The sequence below is a fragment of the Myotis nattereri genome (assembly GCF_964212035.1).
Source record: "Myotis nattereri genome assembly, chromosome: 18".
In the NCBI taxonomy this organism is placed as follows: domain Eukaryota; kingdom Metazoa; phylum Chordata; class Mammalia; order Chiroptera; family Vespertilionidae; genus Myotis; species Myotis nattereri.
In genome coordinates, this window is record NC_138093.1 from 14,470,671 (window position 1) to 14,487,915 (window position 17,245).

The 17,245-nt window shown below is 52.3% G+C and overlaps 1 protein-coding gene across 12 annotated transcripts in view; it reads right to left on the minus strand.

The window, feature by feature from the left end:
* TPM3 (tropomyosin 3) overlaps positions 1 to 8,439 on the minus strand; it is a gene marked incomplete at its 5' end in the record, with an annotated part of 30,766 nt that extends 22,327 nt beyond the window's left edge. For 4 of the 12 annotated variants that reach the window (XM_081112094.1, XM_081112095.1, XM_081112096.1 and 1 more), the window contains 2 exons: positions 7,646 to 7,771; positions 8,323 to 8,439. In XM_081112094.1, the coding sequence (XP_080968220.1) occupies positions 7,646 to 7,771; positions 8,323 to 8,439 (243 nt within the window). Of the gene's footprint in view, positions 1 to 1,629; positions 1,918 to 7,645; positions 7,772 to 8,322 lie in introns of those variants that run through there. The other 8 variants (XM_081112101.1, XM_081112092.1, XM_081112098.1 and 5 more) reach the window with 4 other exon arrangements.
* Between the last annotated feature and the right edge of the window lie 8,806 nt (positions 8,440 to 17,245).

Genomic DNA, 17,245 nt, shown 5'->3' on the forward strand with positions numbered 1-17,245 from the left:
TCAGCCACCCTCTCTCTCTTCCCCTTTAAGGGGATCTGGTCTCCAGAACAAAGGAGATGAGAAACTGTTGTTAGACATGAAGAGTAGCCCAGCCAGTTCATCTCACTTGAATTGACAAGTAGAAGTTAAGTTACTGGCATAATGAACAGAGGAAAAACCCACTGAGACAAGCTCCCAGCATGTCTATGCCGTTATATCAATACATGAGTATTCTAACAATCTTTACCTATTAACCTGGAGGGCAGCAGCCCTACCCTCTACCCCCAAAGCATTCCCAATCCCCAGAGCAGCCAAAAAGAAGAAGAAGAAAATTACCAATGGAAAATAGAACAGGGAATACCAATAAAACCCTAAGAGTTCTTTAATTGGGTTTTCAAATTTCAGCAAGTTACTTTCCTCTCCAGCCTCACCATCCTCCAAAGCCTCAACTCAGGGGATCAGCTCCACCCACTAGACTAGACTGTACCCTAGACCTGGGAAAGCTTATGGCTCATTGAAACTACACCACCACTTCTAAACAAAAAGCGGTTTCAAGAATCACCATTCATCCCATCCACGTGTTATGTTCCAATTTCAGTTGAACAAATATTTATTGAACTTAAAAAAAAGGCACTGGTGGATAATTGGGAAAGTAACAGAGGACTATTCCTAGAGCCACCTAGGAATGCATTACTCTATCTCCACCGATCACAGCGCTTGGTAAATCAGAGACCTTGACAGAAGTTGGCACGCTTCCCCACTCCCTGCCACATACACTCGATTACCACCTAAGCTTGGCAGAAGTCCCGGCTCGGCTTGCACTAATCAATGACACTCCAGCAATAGACGCCCGAATGGGGCATCAGTTCCTGCCTTCCCGGTGCCCATGGGTAGGGCCAGACGTGTTCCTTCGGCTCCTACATTTGCACTAAAACGCAGGGAGCAGAGTACCACCTCCTCCCCTCTCGCTTCACGTCGATGAAGAGAGGGGATTTAGCAGTTGCAAGGGCTCCTCCGAAGGGGAAAGGGCCCCGGGCCAGAGGATGGGAGGCGGTGCTGTGGCCTCCACCTCCTCCAGGGAGGGCACCCCGCTTCCTCTAGGCCGACTGCTGCCTCATTTCCTGAGCGGGAGGAGGGAGCGGAAAAGCTGCCAGCCGGCCAGGCCGGGGGCTTTCCGGGGGTTCCCCCCCCCCCCAAGCCCCACCCTTTCACCGTACGTTAGGCCCTGCCCATCCCCGACCGGAGAAGCACCCCTCGGGCCGGAAACCTCAAACCAGAGCAAAGTGACGCCCCCTTCACGGGGAGTGGGGGAGGGAGGGAGAGGCCGCCGAGCCCCTCCCCGTGGCCGCGCCCGGCTCCGCGGGGCTGAATGAATGAGCTGCAGGACGAGGAAAGCCCCTCCCCGGGCCCCGCGAGGCTCCATTCCTTTGGAGGTCAAGCCTGCTGGCTCGGGCACCCGGTCCCCCCGCGCCCACTGGAGGTCCGGCTAAAGCCCAGCCCCACCCACCCAACCTCCGGTCTCTAACTCCATCTTCCTCCCAGCCCATCAGCCCCCCGAGAGCCCTGCTCCACCGCCAAGAAAGGGCCCCCGTTCCGGGTCCCAGCTGTCCCATCGCCCGCCCCTCCCTCCCGCGCCGCGCCCTCCCGTACCTGCTCCCGAGCCCGCCTCTCCCCCTCCACCTCCCGCTGGAGGCGCTCGGCCCGCTCCTCGGCGTCGTCGGCCTGCTGCTGCAGGACCTGGATCTTGCGCTTCACCGCCTCGATGGTGGTGATCCCGGCCATGGTGCCCACCCAGCGCCTGCTCGCGTTCGCCTTCCTGCCTCCTCCGCTCCGCGCTGCAACCGCTTCTCAGCCTACTTCCGCCTGCTCCGCCCTGAAATACCGGAACTCGCCCACCCGCCCGGATGTGACGCCACAGCCGCCGCGCCCTCCCAGCGCAGGCGGGCGGGAAGGCGGGCCGCGGAGGGAGCCGGGCGCCGGGAGCGAGGGGCGGGGCCTCCCAGTCGCCCTGGGCGACCGCTCCGGGTCTTTCCCTGGGGCCAGTAAAGAGGGGCGGGGTTGGGGGGGGGGGGAGAGAGAAGGAAGGTTACCATGGTAACCGGAGGCGCGTCGGGTCTTAGCCTCTCGGACCGTCGGGGAGCCCCCAGTGCTGACCCACCACCACCTCCCCACCCGCTAGGGCTCCCTGCATCTCTGGAAGAAAATATCCTACAATCCACTGCTTCCAGCCATCCCACACCGGCCCCGCAACCATGTGCTAAGAAAAGCTGGGACTCCGGGGGCCTCATCTGCCCAAGAGCCGCACCTCCTTTCCAACCCAACTGTGGTGGGTTCTCGTCCATCTCCTGAAAGGCAACGAAGGAAAGTCGGGGTGTGGAAGAGATGGGCAGGGTGGCAAATGTCTCGTTCTGTTTGCATCAGTTACGAACTTCGTCTTTAGAATACTAGTCTTTCCCCTGTTATTTAGAGAGTCAATATGCACCCGCTATTTACCAATCTGCCGGCCCCTCTGACCTTAAATGATTCGGGACCTGGTAGTCAATCATTGCTTACAATTCCTTTTGTAGGCGAGGAAGGTCTCATGCCCCTATTTTATCAGGAAGGAATCCTCTATTATGGATCGTAGCTGAGATAGGCCAGGAAGCCAGGAAAGTGAAATAGGGAAACAGTCACAGTTCAACAGCAATTTACAACCATCTAGAAAATCTAGATCCCAAGCAATTTGCAGTCGTCTGGTAAATCCTAATTTCCCTAAACCAAAGACACTTAAGAGTAAATGGTTTTGTTGCACTAACCGGTTTGGCTCAGTGGATGGAGGTCGGCCTGTGGACTCAAGGATCCCAGGTTTGATTCCAGTCAAGGGCATGTACCTTGGTTTCGGGCACATCCCCAGTTAGGGGTGTGCAGGAGGCAGCTGATTGATGTTTCTCTCTCATCAATGTTTCTAACACTCTATCCCTCTCCCTTCCTCTCTGTAAAAAAACAATAATATATATATATATATATATATATATATATATATATTTTTTTTTTTTTTTAAAGAGTAAATGGTTTGGCCCAGACAGTGCAGCCCAGTGGTTGAACATCAACCTACAAACTAGAAGGTCACCGTTCGGTTCCCAATCAGGGCACATGCTCAGGTTGTGGGCTTAATCCCCAATGTGGGGTGTGCAAGAGGCAGCCAATCAATGTTACTCTCTGATCATTGATGTTTCTATCTCTCTTTCCCTCTCCCTTCCTCTCTGACATCAATAAAAATATGTCAAAAAAAAAAAAAAAAAGAAAGAAATACTGAGCAATGAGACCGTTCAGAGGAAAGGACTCCCACAGACAATAAGTAATTTGCTTGGTAGAGTAACTGTACACTTTGATTCCGCCGTCCCCCCAGGAATTGAGAAGGAAGAGCAGAGATCTGAGCCTCAGTAAACTCTACCCTGATGGCCTAAGAATTTTTCCAACTCTCTTGGGAGAAGTCTGAGGAGAGGGTCTAAGGAAGCGGAAATGAGACTTTGTCATCTGGGTGCTGGTCAGCAGGGGGCACTATTGAACCTCCCTTTGCCCTAGTGAAAAAGCAGACCTCATCTTCGACAAACCAAAGGGCTGTTGAAACACCATGCATTCCAGAGGCTGGTAGATTTGAACAGATAATCTTCTCTTGATCCATGGAAACAGGTGGATTGACTCTGATAGCCTTTAAAAGCAGGATGGATGGGCAGAACGGAGTCCAGTGCTATTGTTTTCATGGTGACCAACAATACAACAATAGATCAACAGCTCTGTCCCTGTCCCTCCTCTTCCCAGCCCTCCCACCTCCTGTACTTAAAATAGAGTGTAATGACTCTATGTCCTAACCATTGCATTCCTCTTTCCCCTTGTTATACAGTAATTGGTTTCTAATTTCATCTCGTATTCAAAGGACCTTAGCCATGATTGCCCAACAAAACAATGTGAATGTTCTTACTACCACTGAAGTATACATTTTTAAATGGTTAAAATGGCCAATTAAAAAAACTTTTTTATTTATTGACTTTAGAGAGAGAAACATCAATGTGTTGTTCCACTTATTTATGCATTCACTGGTTGCTTCTTGTATGTGCCCTAACAGGGGATTGAACCCAAAACCTTGGTGTATCAGGACGACGTGCTAACCAACTGAGCTACCCAGCCAGGGCTAAAATGGCCAATTTTATGTTATGTATATTTTTCCACAAGTAAAAAAAAAGATCTTAGATGAACTCAGGAAGGGGAAAAAAAAAGAAGCTTGGACTCACTGTGCAATACCCTTGGATCTTTCTTTGTTCAAGCAGTCTTAGCAAATCCTACACTTTCTGGCAAGGTTTCTCAGACAGCCAGAACTCCCTGTGTAAACATGCAGTTTTTGACTCCTCTCTTTCTTCCCCTTATATCTATCAAAGTAATATACTTTGCTTACTTGCTTATTAATCTCAAGGCACAAACTAATTTGTGAACTTCCTTTGTACTGGGCAGAGCACCGTCGCCGCAGAAATGCATATATTATATTGCTGATGACTGACCCTTGCTATCTACTTTAAACCTTGTTGCCTCCTCCTTATTCAGGGGTTTTCCTCATTCTTTTTTTTTTTTTTAATTACTTTATTTTACAGAGAGGAGGGGAGGGAGAGAGAAATATCAGTTTGTTGTCCCACTTATTTATGCATTCATTGGTTGATTCTTGTATGTGCCCTGACCGGGGATTGAATCTGCAACCTTGGTGTATCTGGACGATGTTCTAACCAGCTGAGCTACCCAGCCAGGGCATCCCAATTCTTATAAACACCTCAGTTTCCTTCTTTGACCCTTTGAGACAGGAGTTACATTTTTCTGTAAAGGGCCAGATAGTAAATATTTCTGGTTTTGTAGGCCATCGGGTGTGGTAACTACTCTTGTAGGGTGAGTGATGTGTAAGTGAAGGGCATGGCAGTGCTCCAATAAAACCCTGTACAGAAACCAGGCTGGGGCTAGCTTTATGCAGTGGCAGTAGCCAATGAGGTTTATCTGAGGCACAATTTTGCTGCTGAAAAACAATCAACAATAACAACAAAAAACACAGGCTGGGGCAGGATTGACCCCACAGGTGGTAGTTTGCTGGCCCCAGCTTTGAGAAACACCTTCCTTGCTGCTTCTTCACCAGCCCTAACAGATTTTTGCCTCCTGCCCTCAGCCTTTCTCTCCTATTTCATGTTCTACATATCTCACATCTCTGAGGGTACTTACTGACTTGATGGGAAAGCTAACAAAAGTGAGGGACGTTGCCCTAACTGGTTTGGCTCAGTGGACAGAGCATCGGCCTGCGGACTCAAGGGTCCCAGGTTCGATTCCGGTCAGGGGCATGTACCTTGGTTGCGGGGACATACCCAGTAAGGAGTGTGCGGGAGGCAGCTGATCGATGTTTCTAACTCTCTATCCCTCTCCCTTCCTCTCTGTAAAAAAATCAATAAAATATATTTTTTAAAAAAGTGAGGGACGTTGAATGAGTTTGTTTTTTTAACCTATGGTTTATATATTTAAATGTTTTTGGTGAATTCCTATATAAATATGAGAAGTTTTTTTCATATATATATATGAAATGAATATACTGAGTATGCTTAGGTGAGGGATGACGTGTGTGTGTGTGTGTGTGTAAAACAGGACAGAATTTATCCCCAGGAAGTTCCCGTATCTTTCCAATGATACTTATATATTATCTAGAGCAGTGGTTCTCAACCTTCCTAATGCCGCGACCCTTTAATACAGTTCCTCATGTTGTGGTGACCCCCAATTTCATCGTTACAAATTGAACATAATTAAAGCATAGTGATTCATCACAAAAACAATATGTAATTATGTATGTGCTTTCCGATGGTCTTAGGCAACCCCTGTGAAAGGGTCGTTCGACCCCCAAAGGGGTTGCGACCCACAGGTTGAGAACCGCTGCTCTAGGTCACATTGACCTCCCAAGATCTCAGGTTAGACTTGTTTGTTCTCTTCCTTGCGCCTGAAAACACCTGCTCAAGCCCACATACTATTTCAGCCTAAAGATTTCCCAGGGATCTGTTACCAACATCTTACAAAATGTTATCAACCTGCTATTGTGCCAGTTTGCAAAAGCTACCCCCATGCCTGTTTATTAGAACAGAGAGATCTGTCCATTTACACCTGGCACCTCGGTTAGGCAACGGCAGCGGGCCATCAAGCATTTGCCCAAAGCCCTAGGGGTAACCCGTGTTTGTTGCAGTTTTATGAGAAGGGTGAGTTCATAGTTTGCAGTGGGGTGAGCTTTTGGGAACTATGAATACGCATACTGTACACGATCCTCTTCGTGTCTCTGACCTCTGACAGGGCATATTTAACAACACTCACCACTTCCGCAGGCCATTGAAAGTGCTGAAGAGCCACAGAGGAGATCAGAAACCTAACAGCAATGAGGCCAAATGTGAGGATCGGAAAACATTTGTGAGTGGCCTACTCTGTCTTTCTAGCTATTTTCCAAAGCCAAATGTAATAAAAAAAACACATGCTCCACCCTAGCCAGTCTGGCTCAGTGGATAGAGCGTCGGCCCGAAGACTGAAGGGTCCCGGGTTCAATTCCGGTCAAGGGCACATGCCTCGGTTGCAGGCTCACTCCCTGGCCCTGGTCAGAGTGCTGCATGCGAATGTTTCTCTCTCTGTCTCTCCCCCTCCCTTCTACTCTCTCTAAAAATCCATGGGGAACATATCCTTGGGTGAGGATTCACAAAAATAAAAAAACACATGCTCCTATTTTCCTGTTAATTCAGAGCTGAGAATCGACTATTTCCATCAATACCAGGACATTCTTTTATTGCTAAGATACGTACGGTACTTTCCTATGTAATCTCGCGTTTACCTTTGTGGTAAACTTCCAAGTTTGAAGTGAAGGAAAGTAGGTGATAATGGGATAAAATAAAGTGGAAAAGAGAATTTATTTCCTTTCCAAATGGGAAAATTCAGCTCTAGAGAAGCTGAGTAATCTATTCAAGGTCACAGAGTGAGGTCTGGCGGTGATACCTTTACCCTCTAAGCTTACCCCACATCTAAGAGTCCATCTTATTTCTATTATAGTCTGTCGTTCTACGGTCCTCTCTGCTGCCCCATGACCAATGCTTCCTGTAGCATCTCTGAAGCGTAAGGGCAGATGTCCACATTGGCCAAGATGAGTAAACCTCGATGAGGCCAGGGTCAATGTGACCTTCTTTGTCCCATTATGAAAAGTGAGCTGCCTCTGCTGGGCAGTTAGGAGATGACAGTTTCCCTATTAATACACATATCTACATGCCAAGCCTTGGGCACAAAAGCGAAGAATGCGGCCTGGGGGAGGAGGTGGGATAAGTGATAGCAGTCTGGACTTAGCGTCCCTTCCCTTGGTCCAGGTCCTGGAAAAGATCACGGAATTCCTGGGTTGGGGTGAGGCCAAAATAAGAGACTTCTATGTGCCTTTAAGAAAGAAAGTATCCGCCGTTACAAGGATATGCCAGCATGTGGTTATATGCTGTAACGTATGTGGGTATCTATGTCTATGTTCTGTGAATCCACAGGTATGTATGGCCAAGTGTGTTTGGAATGTAGTCATATTAACATGAAGATCTTATATGTGTGGGTGAACCGCCCGCCCCCCCCACTCCCACCCCCCCATCTCTCTAATACTCACGTCCGCTGCCTTCTTCTCGGCCAGCTCCAACTTCTCCTGCGCATCCTTCAAAGCTTCGGAATACTTGTCCAGCTCATCTTCTGTCCCTTTCAGCTTCTTCTGCATTGCCGCCAGCTCATCTTCTAACTACAGGAGCCGCGAGAGTCACACACAAGACATGCATACACAACAGTGCCCGGCTCAGACCCTGGGAACTTGAGCTCTGACAGACCCCTGAGCTGTCACCAGAAGGACACACTTTCTCCACAGTTACTTCCAGCCAGCTGCCCCGGGAGTTTTGCTGGCCTTGGCCTGTGGCCCTGTGATCTCTGATCCTACGACGATCCAGTCATGCCGAGTTTTCATCTAAGACTCTAGGATGGTAAATATATTAGGGGGATAGGTACCTATAACTCCATCTAAGGGAAAAGCGTTGCCGTATGCCAAGCACCCACCCCTTCCTCTAGAAATCAGGACGCTTCCAAAATGTGATCGGCTCTCGCTTAAATCAAGGAGACACACTCTAGCTCCGAAGGGGCCACTAACTTTCCCAAGGTCACACGGGCAGCCCGAGCTGGATACCCTCGTTGTCCTCTGCCTATCCAGGTACCAGTGGTCACTGCCTTTTCCATGAAAGCGCTCTTCCATTGCACCATCTCGCTCACCCGTAGGTGAGAGACACCGGTCCCAGTGCCTACCTGTTTACTTCTTTCTTCTGCCTGCTTCTGCTCAGCCTCAGCTTGTTCTGCCCGATCTAGAGCATTCTCCTTGTCCAGCTTCAGCATCTGCATCTTTTTCTTGATGGCCTCCATCATGAGCAGTGGCCGTTGGTGAGCTCACCTGCGAACACTAGAGAACTGGAGACGAGGGCAAGAAAGGAGGTGCTGCTGGCTGAGTGACTGGGAGCCCCCCAGACTTGAGCCTTTATCTCTGCTCATGGCTCCACCTCTTGTTCCTAATATAGTCCTTCCAGATCCTTCCAGCCCATCATTGTTCTCCAGGGGGAACACAGGGTGAGACACTTTCATGGACTGACATCACCAGCAGAGAAAAAATGGGGGAACAGCTGAGGCTGATTTTAGACAATGGAAAGTGGGGGAGGGGGAGGCTCTTCCTGACCCTGAAACTTTCCACTCACTCTGGGCAGCTCTATGGGTGTGTTTTTTTTTAAAGAGGGGAGGGGGGTGGGGTGGGGGAGAGGTGAACATGGAAATAGAGAAAGGTACTTTGGTAATTCTAGACTGGTAGTTTTCACTCAAAGGGTCCTACTTGCTCGTCCGTTTCCCCTTCCTCTCACCTGGACTGTGTTGGGTGCTGATCAGACGCCACCGTTGAATTTCACCTTTTGATTTCTGGTATTCGGGAAGCTTGAGCAACAGTGAAAAGGGGAGGTCACTGGTGATCCTGAAAATTCCCCCAAATCCCCTGATCAAATTACGGCGTTATTTTGAGAGTCTCTAATTGGCAGGGAGGTCTGTTCCTCCCCCTTAAGAGCCACAGGGATGGGGTAAGAGGGTAGGGTGGAGATCTGGAAGGCCATCCCAGAGCTTCAAGTGGGGTGGGGGAGAGAATCAGGGCATGGGCAGAATAGTCTAGATGGGACCATGCCCTCTGTTTGCCCATAGTGACCTTTAAATAGAACTTTGATACCCGCACACACCGAGGTCTGTGTTGCTCTCTCCGCTTCTCACCCTCTGCTCCCTTCATATCCGCCACCCCCACCTCCCACGCACTCATCATGCTAGTCGTCATTGCCAGCGTTATTCTGCCCAGCTTCATTCCCGGACATGTTCATTCTTCCACTTGGAGCCTTGTCATGGACAGGTGGCGATTGATCCCAGGACACTGGCACCATACAATCGGTGAAAATGCCAAGAGCGAGGGGGCACACTGTTCAAGGTGACCAGAGCTATCAGGGAAGAATATAAATGGCTCTAATTAGTCATTATGCCAAGGATAGATGGGTCGTGTTAATACTAAGCCCCAGCAATGGGGGAACTGAGATAGAGGGCAAAACTGGAGTCCACTCTTGAGAGCTTCCAGTCACTAGAGGTAGATGGGCCAATAGACCATCAGCTAACTCTTGAAGGAGAGCAGAGAAATTAAGGACTCCTACTGTGGGACTAAGAAACAAGACAGTCCCGGGGTCAGGAGGCAGTGGATAAGAAAGGGGGCGGCAGGGGGTGGGCGTGGGCTGGGAGAGGTCAATGGGAGGAAAAGGAGACATGTGTAATACTTTCAACAATAAAGAATTTTTAAAAAGGGGTTGCATATTGGATAAAAAGGAGAAAAATATAAGGGACAGGAGAAGATCACTTTTGGTACAAGGAAAATATAGGAAGATTAGATACTCAAATAAATACCAGCCCTCCAGCTTAAGATTGCAATCCATGTGGGCTGTTCTTCCAGGTGGATCCTGGGGAGAAGAGGTTCCGTAAAAATCACAGGCGCCCCAGACCCCAAGAGGTAGGAAAGAGTGTGATGCCAGATTGCCCACTGCTGTAAGAATATGTTTGACATTTAGTTGGTTCCTAATTAAACAACCCAATATCAAACATATCACACAGAAGCAGGCAGGAGAGCTTTGGGGGTCACCTGCCTCTTCCCCACTGCAAAGGAGGGCCAGAGCAGATCCGCCAGGCACCAAGGATGGCTAGCTGGAGGGCCCTCTCCTGGGGGAAGGGCACCGACTCCTGCCCTTGGCCTCCCAAGACAGCCAGTTCTTACTCATCTGCCCTTCGTGCCACCCCTGTCTCAGCTCCTCTCTTACCAGTGCCTGGCCTTTGCTGGATCACGTCGGGCTAAAACAGGAAGATATCTGGCAGGGCTCCACCTCCGGGCCCTAGTCCTTCCCCAAAGCTCCCACCCAGAGCTTCTCCCCCTGATGTCACGGCCCCAGCGCCCCGGGGATCAGTGGTGTCAGCAGCTCCTTGTCAGCCTTGCCACCTGCTCTCCTCAGCTCCCTCCCAGCTGCCCCCGAGGCTTTTCCAGAGTGGGGGTGGGGGGCTTGTGCATTCTGCTTTTCTCTTCCAACAGAACTCCTAACCTTTCCAAGTCACCTCCACAAGATAGCTGAGGGCCTTTCCGTGGAAACCATTCTGGAACCTTTCTGCTCTTCAGTACTACAAATGAGTCGCTGTGAAAGAGAGACACTTCTAGAATGCTTGGCTGCTTCTTCCCACCATCTTGTCCCTTCTCACCTTCTCCCAATGTCCTCCAGGTCCTTCTTAAAGTCACCCTTGGATGTCCAGAAGAGAAGAGTGACATGTCGTATTAGCAGGCTCCAGCCTGGGCTCCAGAGATGTATGGTCCCCCCGCCCGGTTCATTGAAACTAAGACGTGAGGAGGTCAAGGGTGAGGGAGGAAACCCTCTACCAGGAAGCAGCTTGCAGTCCTTAGGGCTCTTTTCTCCTGAGGCTTTTCACAACCCTGGACCGGCTCCTCTAAAGGTCTTCCCTCGCAGGAATGCAGCCTGATTACTTTCTGGGAGGTTTTTCTTCTGAAGAGAATCAAATCTGTTGAATGTCATGTGGCAGGCAGATGCTTCTCTCTACTATGGCAGCAAGGAGCCCAAGTTATAGCTACGCTGGAGGTGGGGGTAGTGGGGGGCTTGGGTGGAGTCTGGGGGCGGGAGGAGGATGCCCTGCTTTAGCCCCTAGGCCTGTTCCATGTGTCCTTGTTCCCATTAGTCTGGACACTGCCCCCCGCCCCCTGGCCCCCACGTATACCAACTCCACAGTTGCCCTTGATCTAGATAGATAGCTTGTCCCAAGCCCCAGTCAATTCCTGTTGTGTGGCTCTTGCCTTCCAGGGGAAGACTAACCAATGGGTGTCTGAGCCCCAAGGTGGGAACCATGGCGTTGTCTTATGGCCTGTTCCTTTATGGCTCTCAGTGAAGGGTTGTGTGAAACTTTTACCTTCTTGACCTTCCCTTTTACCCCTACTCCTCCAGTCCTAGTTCCCTTCTCTGAGAAAGCTGACTACCCGCAGAGCCTGGGAGAGACGCTGGGGAAAGGACTAGCGGGAACTGAAAGGACTTCTGTGTTTGGGGCACGAGGGTAACAGATGCAGAGGTAGGAATAGTGATGGGGCGGGAGCGGGGGACAGCTCCCTGAAAAGGAGACTGGACGGCATAACGAGGCAGAAACAGCAGACGGCCTCTGATGAAAGCTTCCTGTTTCTCCTGGAAGGACCTTCTATGCAGCCATCTCATTACCGGGGGAGCTGGGGAAGGCACCAGCCACAGAGGAGAAAGGGCCTGGATGGGTGAACTACTCAGCTGATGTGATGAGAACAGACAGAGGAGGCAGAGAGGACCAGAAGCGATGGGCTTTGTAGGAGGCCAGCCTGCCAATACTGGAGCCGGCCCGGCACTGACAAGCCCCGGGGAAAGAGGCCAAGGTCAGGGATCGAGGCAGAGTGGGCTGGGTGTTCTGTGGGTCCAAATGAACAGAGGAAAGAGAAATGAAAGGGGTTGGTGAGGAAGTGTGGTGGGAGGCGGGGTGGGGGCCGGGGGGCCGTTAATGCAGCCCAAATAAAAGGAAAACCAGCCCTGGCCAGGTAGCTCGGTTGATGAAAGCATCATCCCAGTCCACCGAGGTTGCGGTTTTGTGTGTGTTTTGTTAATCCTCACCCGAGGACATTTTTCCATTGGCTTTTTAGAGAGAGTGGAAGAGAGAGAGAGGAAAAGACAGAGAGAAACATTGATGTGAGAGAAACACATCGATTGGTTGCCTCCTGTATGCGCCCCTACCAGGGCCTGGGCTGGGGAGGAGCCTGCAACCAAGGTACACGTCCTTGACCGGCATTCAACTGGGGGGCCCTCTGGCCGAGGCTCTATCTACTGAGCCAAACCCTCTAGAGTTTGACATACCTGCCCTACATCCATTGCCTTATTTAATCCTCTTAATAACCCTAGGAGGAGATGGGTGTTATTGTCCCCGTTTTCAGAAGAGGATATTGAGGCTCAGGGAATTAACGTATACATGATGACAGCAACTAGAAGCCAGACCTTGAACCCACACTAAACTCCAAAGCCTGTGCTCATCCCTGTACCTTGCTGCGTTGTGCTCCTCGTCAGTAGGGTATGTAGGGAGAGAACGGAGGAGAAGCTCTGAAAGTTGGGAAATAAGAGGGTCCCTTGCCTCCAAATGGGCAACCTACTCAGGCCCGCGGGTATGGACACGACCTCTGAGCCGGTCCAAATGGGAAGAGGCAGAAGGTGCTGGAGCCAGGCTCAAGTGGAAGCGGCAGGAAGGGAGTGGGCTTTGCTCCGCCATCTCCCTGGGACCCAGAGCTACAGGGGGAAGGGGACTCTGGTCCCCTCTCCCAGGCGCCCTCAACACGCACCACTTTGCCCCCAAGCAGCTTAGTTTCCATCTGTTTTATGTCATGGCCATCAGGTAAGGCCTTGTTTGCTGAAAGTACTCAGCGTGGAAACCCTTTGAAGTCCCCTGCTCAAGGTCAGCCCTCAGGCCCTTGCAAGCTTGCCTGGCCCTGGATTTCGGAGAATGGAGGCCTTTCTCCCAATTCTCCCCAACACACGGAGCTCCTTATGGAGTCAAGTGCACACCTGCATCCTGGTGTGATTACCTTGCCTCCAAAGGGACAACAGACACAGGCCTGTGGGTGTAGAGAGGACCCCTGAGCTGGCTCCAAATGGGGTGAGGCAGAAGGTGCTGGAGCCCAGGCTCAAGTGGAGGCGGCAGGAAGGGGGTGGGCTTTGCTCCGTGCCCAGCCCTGTGCCCCGACTCTCACAGTCCAGATCCTCTCCAATCCAACCAGAGGTGTTTCTTTCCTCCCTCCCTCTCTCTCTCCCTTTTTCCCTTTCTCCTTCCTTCCCTCCTGGCTTTACTGAGCACCTGTCTGTGCCAGGCACTGGGCTACAAAGGCAAAGCTAGCATCCCCACGACCTCACCGCCCCGTGACTGACCGCGGTGGGTGCAGGATGCAGGGGGAGCCCGTAGGGACTCAGGGGAGGGTCTCCAGTGGAGTTAAAGCCGCTGGGACCTGAAGGCTGAGGAAGGGCATTCCAGGTGGAGGGAACTGCATGGGGGAGGCAGGGAGGCAGGAAAGAGCCCGCCTGGTCTGGGAACCGTGGGAGGGCAATGGAGTCCAGGTCCAGGAAATCTGCTGGGTGAGGTTGGGGTCCCAGAACCCACTCCCTGGGCCCTCTGCCTTCTTGACCTCCTTTCTGGCCCAGCTGCACAAATGGGTGCCTTTGACATTGGAGAGGGAGTGAGGAAGGAGGGGCCAGCTGGTGTGTGTTTTGGGATTGCTTCTCAGAAATCTCCTCCTCCTCTTCTTCCTCTTCCTCTTCCTCCTCCTCCTCCTTCTCCTCCTCCTCCTCTGACACCATGGCAACCGGAGGCAGCTGGGGAAGCCACCTGTGAGCTGGGCTGAGTTGAGGGGGAGGTGGGCTGGGGGTAGGGACCTCTGCTCCCCCTGAGCCTCAGTCTTGGCATCTAGAATATGGGCACGGCAACCCAGTTGTGGGCTCCTGCCAATCCAGGTGCTCCAGGAAGCCCAGGCCCAGGCGGGACTCCTTAGGGCAGTGGTTCTCCACCTTCCTAATGCCGAGACCCTTTAATACAGTTCCTCATGTTGTGGTGACCCCCAATTTCATTGTTACAAATTGAACATAATTAAAGCATAGTGATTAATCACAAAAACAATATGTAATTATATATGTGTTTTCCGATGGTCTTAGGCAACCCCTGTGAAAGGGTCGTTCGACCCCCAAAGGGGTCATGACCCACAGGTTGAGAACCGCTGCCTTAGGGGAAGGCCCGGGAGGGAGGTAAGGGTGGGGCTGGGGAGTGCCCTGCATCATCCTGCAGCGGGGGCTGGGCAAGGCAGCGGAGAGTCCCTGAGCCACGTGGCCTGCGCTTCCCACCAAGCAGCCTGCCTGGTGTGCCCACTGCACTGTCGCTGCGGAGGAGCCCCAGGGAGCAGGAGACAGGGCCCAGGCACAGACACAGGGATGATCTCCCTGTGAGCCCTGCAGTGAGAAGTCTGGGGTGGGGGCTGGAGGGTCTCCCCTGCCATGGAGCACAGGGCTCAGCTGTTCCCAGAACCCGGTCAAAGCCCCAAAAGGAGCCCTAGCCGGTTTGGCTTGGTGGATAGAGTGTCGGCCTGCAGACTAAAGTGTCCCAGGTTCAATTCCAGTCAAAGGCACATGCCGGGGCTCAATCCCCAGTGAGGGGCTTGCAGGAGGCAGCCAGTCAATGGTTCTCTCTCATCATTGATGTTTCTCTATCTGCCTCTTCCTCTCTGAAATCAATAAAAAATAAAATAAAATAAAACCCCAAAAGGAGGGGTCTATTTCCTGAGGCTGCGGCTCAGATGACTACAGACTGGCCTAAACCAACAGGAACAAGTGCTGTCCCCATCTGGGTGCCAGAATCTGAAATCAGGGCGTCCAGGGCTGTGCTCCCTCGGAGGGCTCCAGGGCAGGGTCTTTCCCCTGGTCAGCTTCTGGGGGCTCCTGGGGCTCCTTGGCTCCTGGCCCCATCCCTTCAATCGCCGCTCGTCTTCACGTGGCCTCTCCTCCATCTTCAGGTGCCCCCTGTCCTTCCTAACAGAACCCCACACTGTGTCACTTCCGGCAGATCACGTGGCCCCGCCCCCGCTCACGCGCCCATTGCACAGGTGAAGGTGCTGCGGCACAGATAGGGCGAGTGGCTTCTTCCTTGGAGGGTGCCCAGCAGTAAAAGGACGGAGCTGGAAATGAACCTCCACCGCCCAGAGCCTCTGTCTCCTTGACCTGTGACCTCTGGGTAAGCGGCCGTTTGCTCTGATGGGCTTCACCCTTCCCCTCACCCCCCCATCCACCCCCAGCAGACAGGGGGCCGGTCTCTCTGGGCACCAGTGCCTCCGGGCGGCTGCTCTCTCTGTCCCAAGGTCCCTCCCAGCTGGTAACCTTGGCGGAGTCCCGCTGCATTGGGGCGAGGGCCCTGCGTGGGGAACACCCCGCCTCCCCTCGCCGTCTGTGGCTTAGATTACAAAGTGCCATGATTTCCCCATCTGGCTTCCGCCGCCTGCCTCTCCTGGCAGATTTTGTTTTACCTCGAAATGAAATTGATTCGGGGTCTGCAAACCAGCAGACTGCCTGCATTCGCTCTGAGACGTGGCTCTGCCTGGGGCCTCCTGGTCCAAGTGCCCGATGCCACCCCACCTCCGTGGCAGCATCGCTCATCCCCTGGGCCCCCATTCAGCACAGGCACCCTCAGCGCTCCCCTGCAGCCCCAGGGGCCTGCTGAGCCCGGCCCGGCCGGTCACCAGTTCCCCAGGTCCTGCCTGCAGCCCCAGGTCCTCAAACCAGTCTGGAGGGGCCGGGGGTGGACCCCCTTAGGCAGAGGGGTGCAGACACCAGGTGGCACTCCGCCCCCACACCCTCCCTCCCCTCTCTAGAAGGAAATGCCGAGAACACCCAGTCTGTGCTGACATCCTGCACCTGGAGGGCTCAGCCTGCGCAGTGCGGCCACCAGAGGGGACCCGTCTGCAGGGTGGTAGGCAGAACAGGCCTCCCAGGGGAGCTGGGTGCCCACCTGGCCCCAAAGCCATCTTTCAGCCTCCCCCTTGCCCCTGCTGAAGGGGAACCCGGTGTGGTTTCCGCCCAGCTGTCTGCCTTGGGAGTCGGCAGAGGATGTCACCCTCTGCCGGCCAGTTCCTGTTACTGCAGGAAGTAAAGTCACCCTGCCACCCAGCCCGTGCCCACAGGGAGCCAGCCCAGCACATCATTCCCATCCACAGGTCAGAACCAGGCCTGGGCGCTTCCCTCGGCTGGGGTGGAGCGGAGCTGGATTGGGAGTCAGGACGGTCTCTGCAGCTGATGTGTGTGGTCCCCATTTTCTCGAGCCCAGGAGCCTCCAGGGCCCTCTGTGCATCTGTAACTGTCGCTGTATTACCAGAGGTCCCTTCAGGGCACAAGCTGGGACATGGCAGCCAGGACTTGTACGCAGCCTCTAGGATTGGAGCCCTCTGCTCTTCCCCCCGCAGGCTGCAGGGACTTCCTGCCAGGTGTTCCTAGACCTAGATGGCACCTGGCGCGTGATACAGACTTTTGGGAAAAGGGAGGGAAAAGGTGTGTTTTGCAGTGAAGACATAGCCATATGGAGTCGAGGGCAGAAAAAGATCAATGTGAAGGATGACTGACCAATTGGATGCTGACAGCAAAGTGAGAGACAAGGAAAAAGTGTGTATGGTGATTACATCAGAGAGTGATGGTGTGTTCTGGCCACTGTTACTGCCTGCAAAATGGGAGTCTCGCCATAGATATAAGGAACAAGCTAATAGTTCTCAAAGGGGAAGGGGTGGGAGATGGGAATGTTTTTGGCGGGGTCTCTCTGGCTTGGGATGTCATTCGAATGTAAAGTGGATTTTTACATACATTTGAATGTAAAGTAAGGTTCTTTGTGGCCTCTAGATGCCTATGATTAATCAGTACTTCTCAGTATTTTTCAAATTTTAAATGTTTGTAGACTTAATGCTGTTTCTGGTCCCCTATAAATTCCACAAGTACTTATTTCTTTATGTCTGAAGGCATTTGAGATTGGAATCCTATCATTTGCAGAGGTGGGAATTGAGACCCAGAGGAAAGAGACTTATCCCAAGATCTCA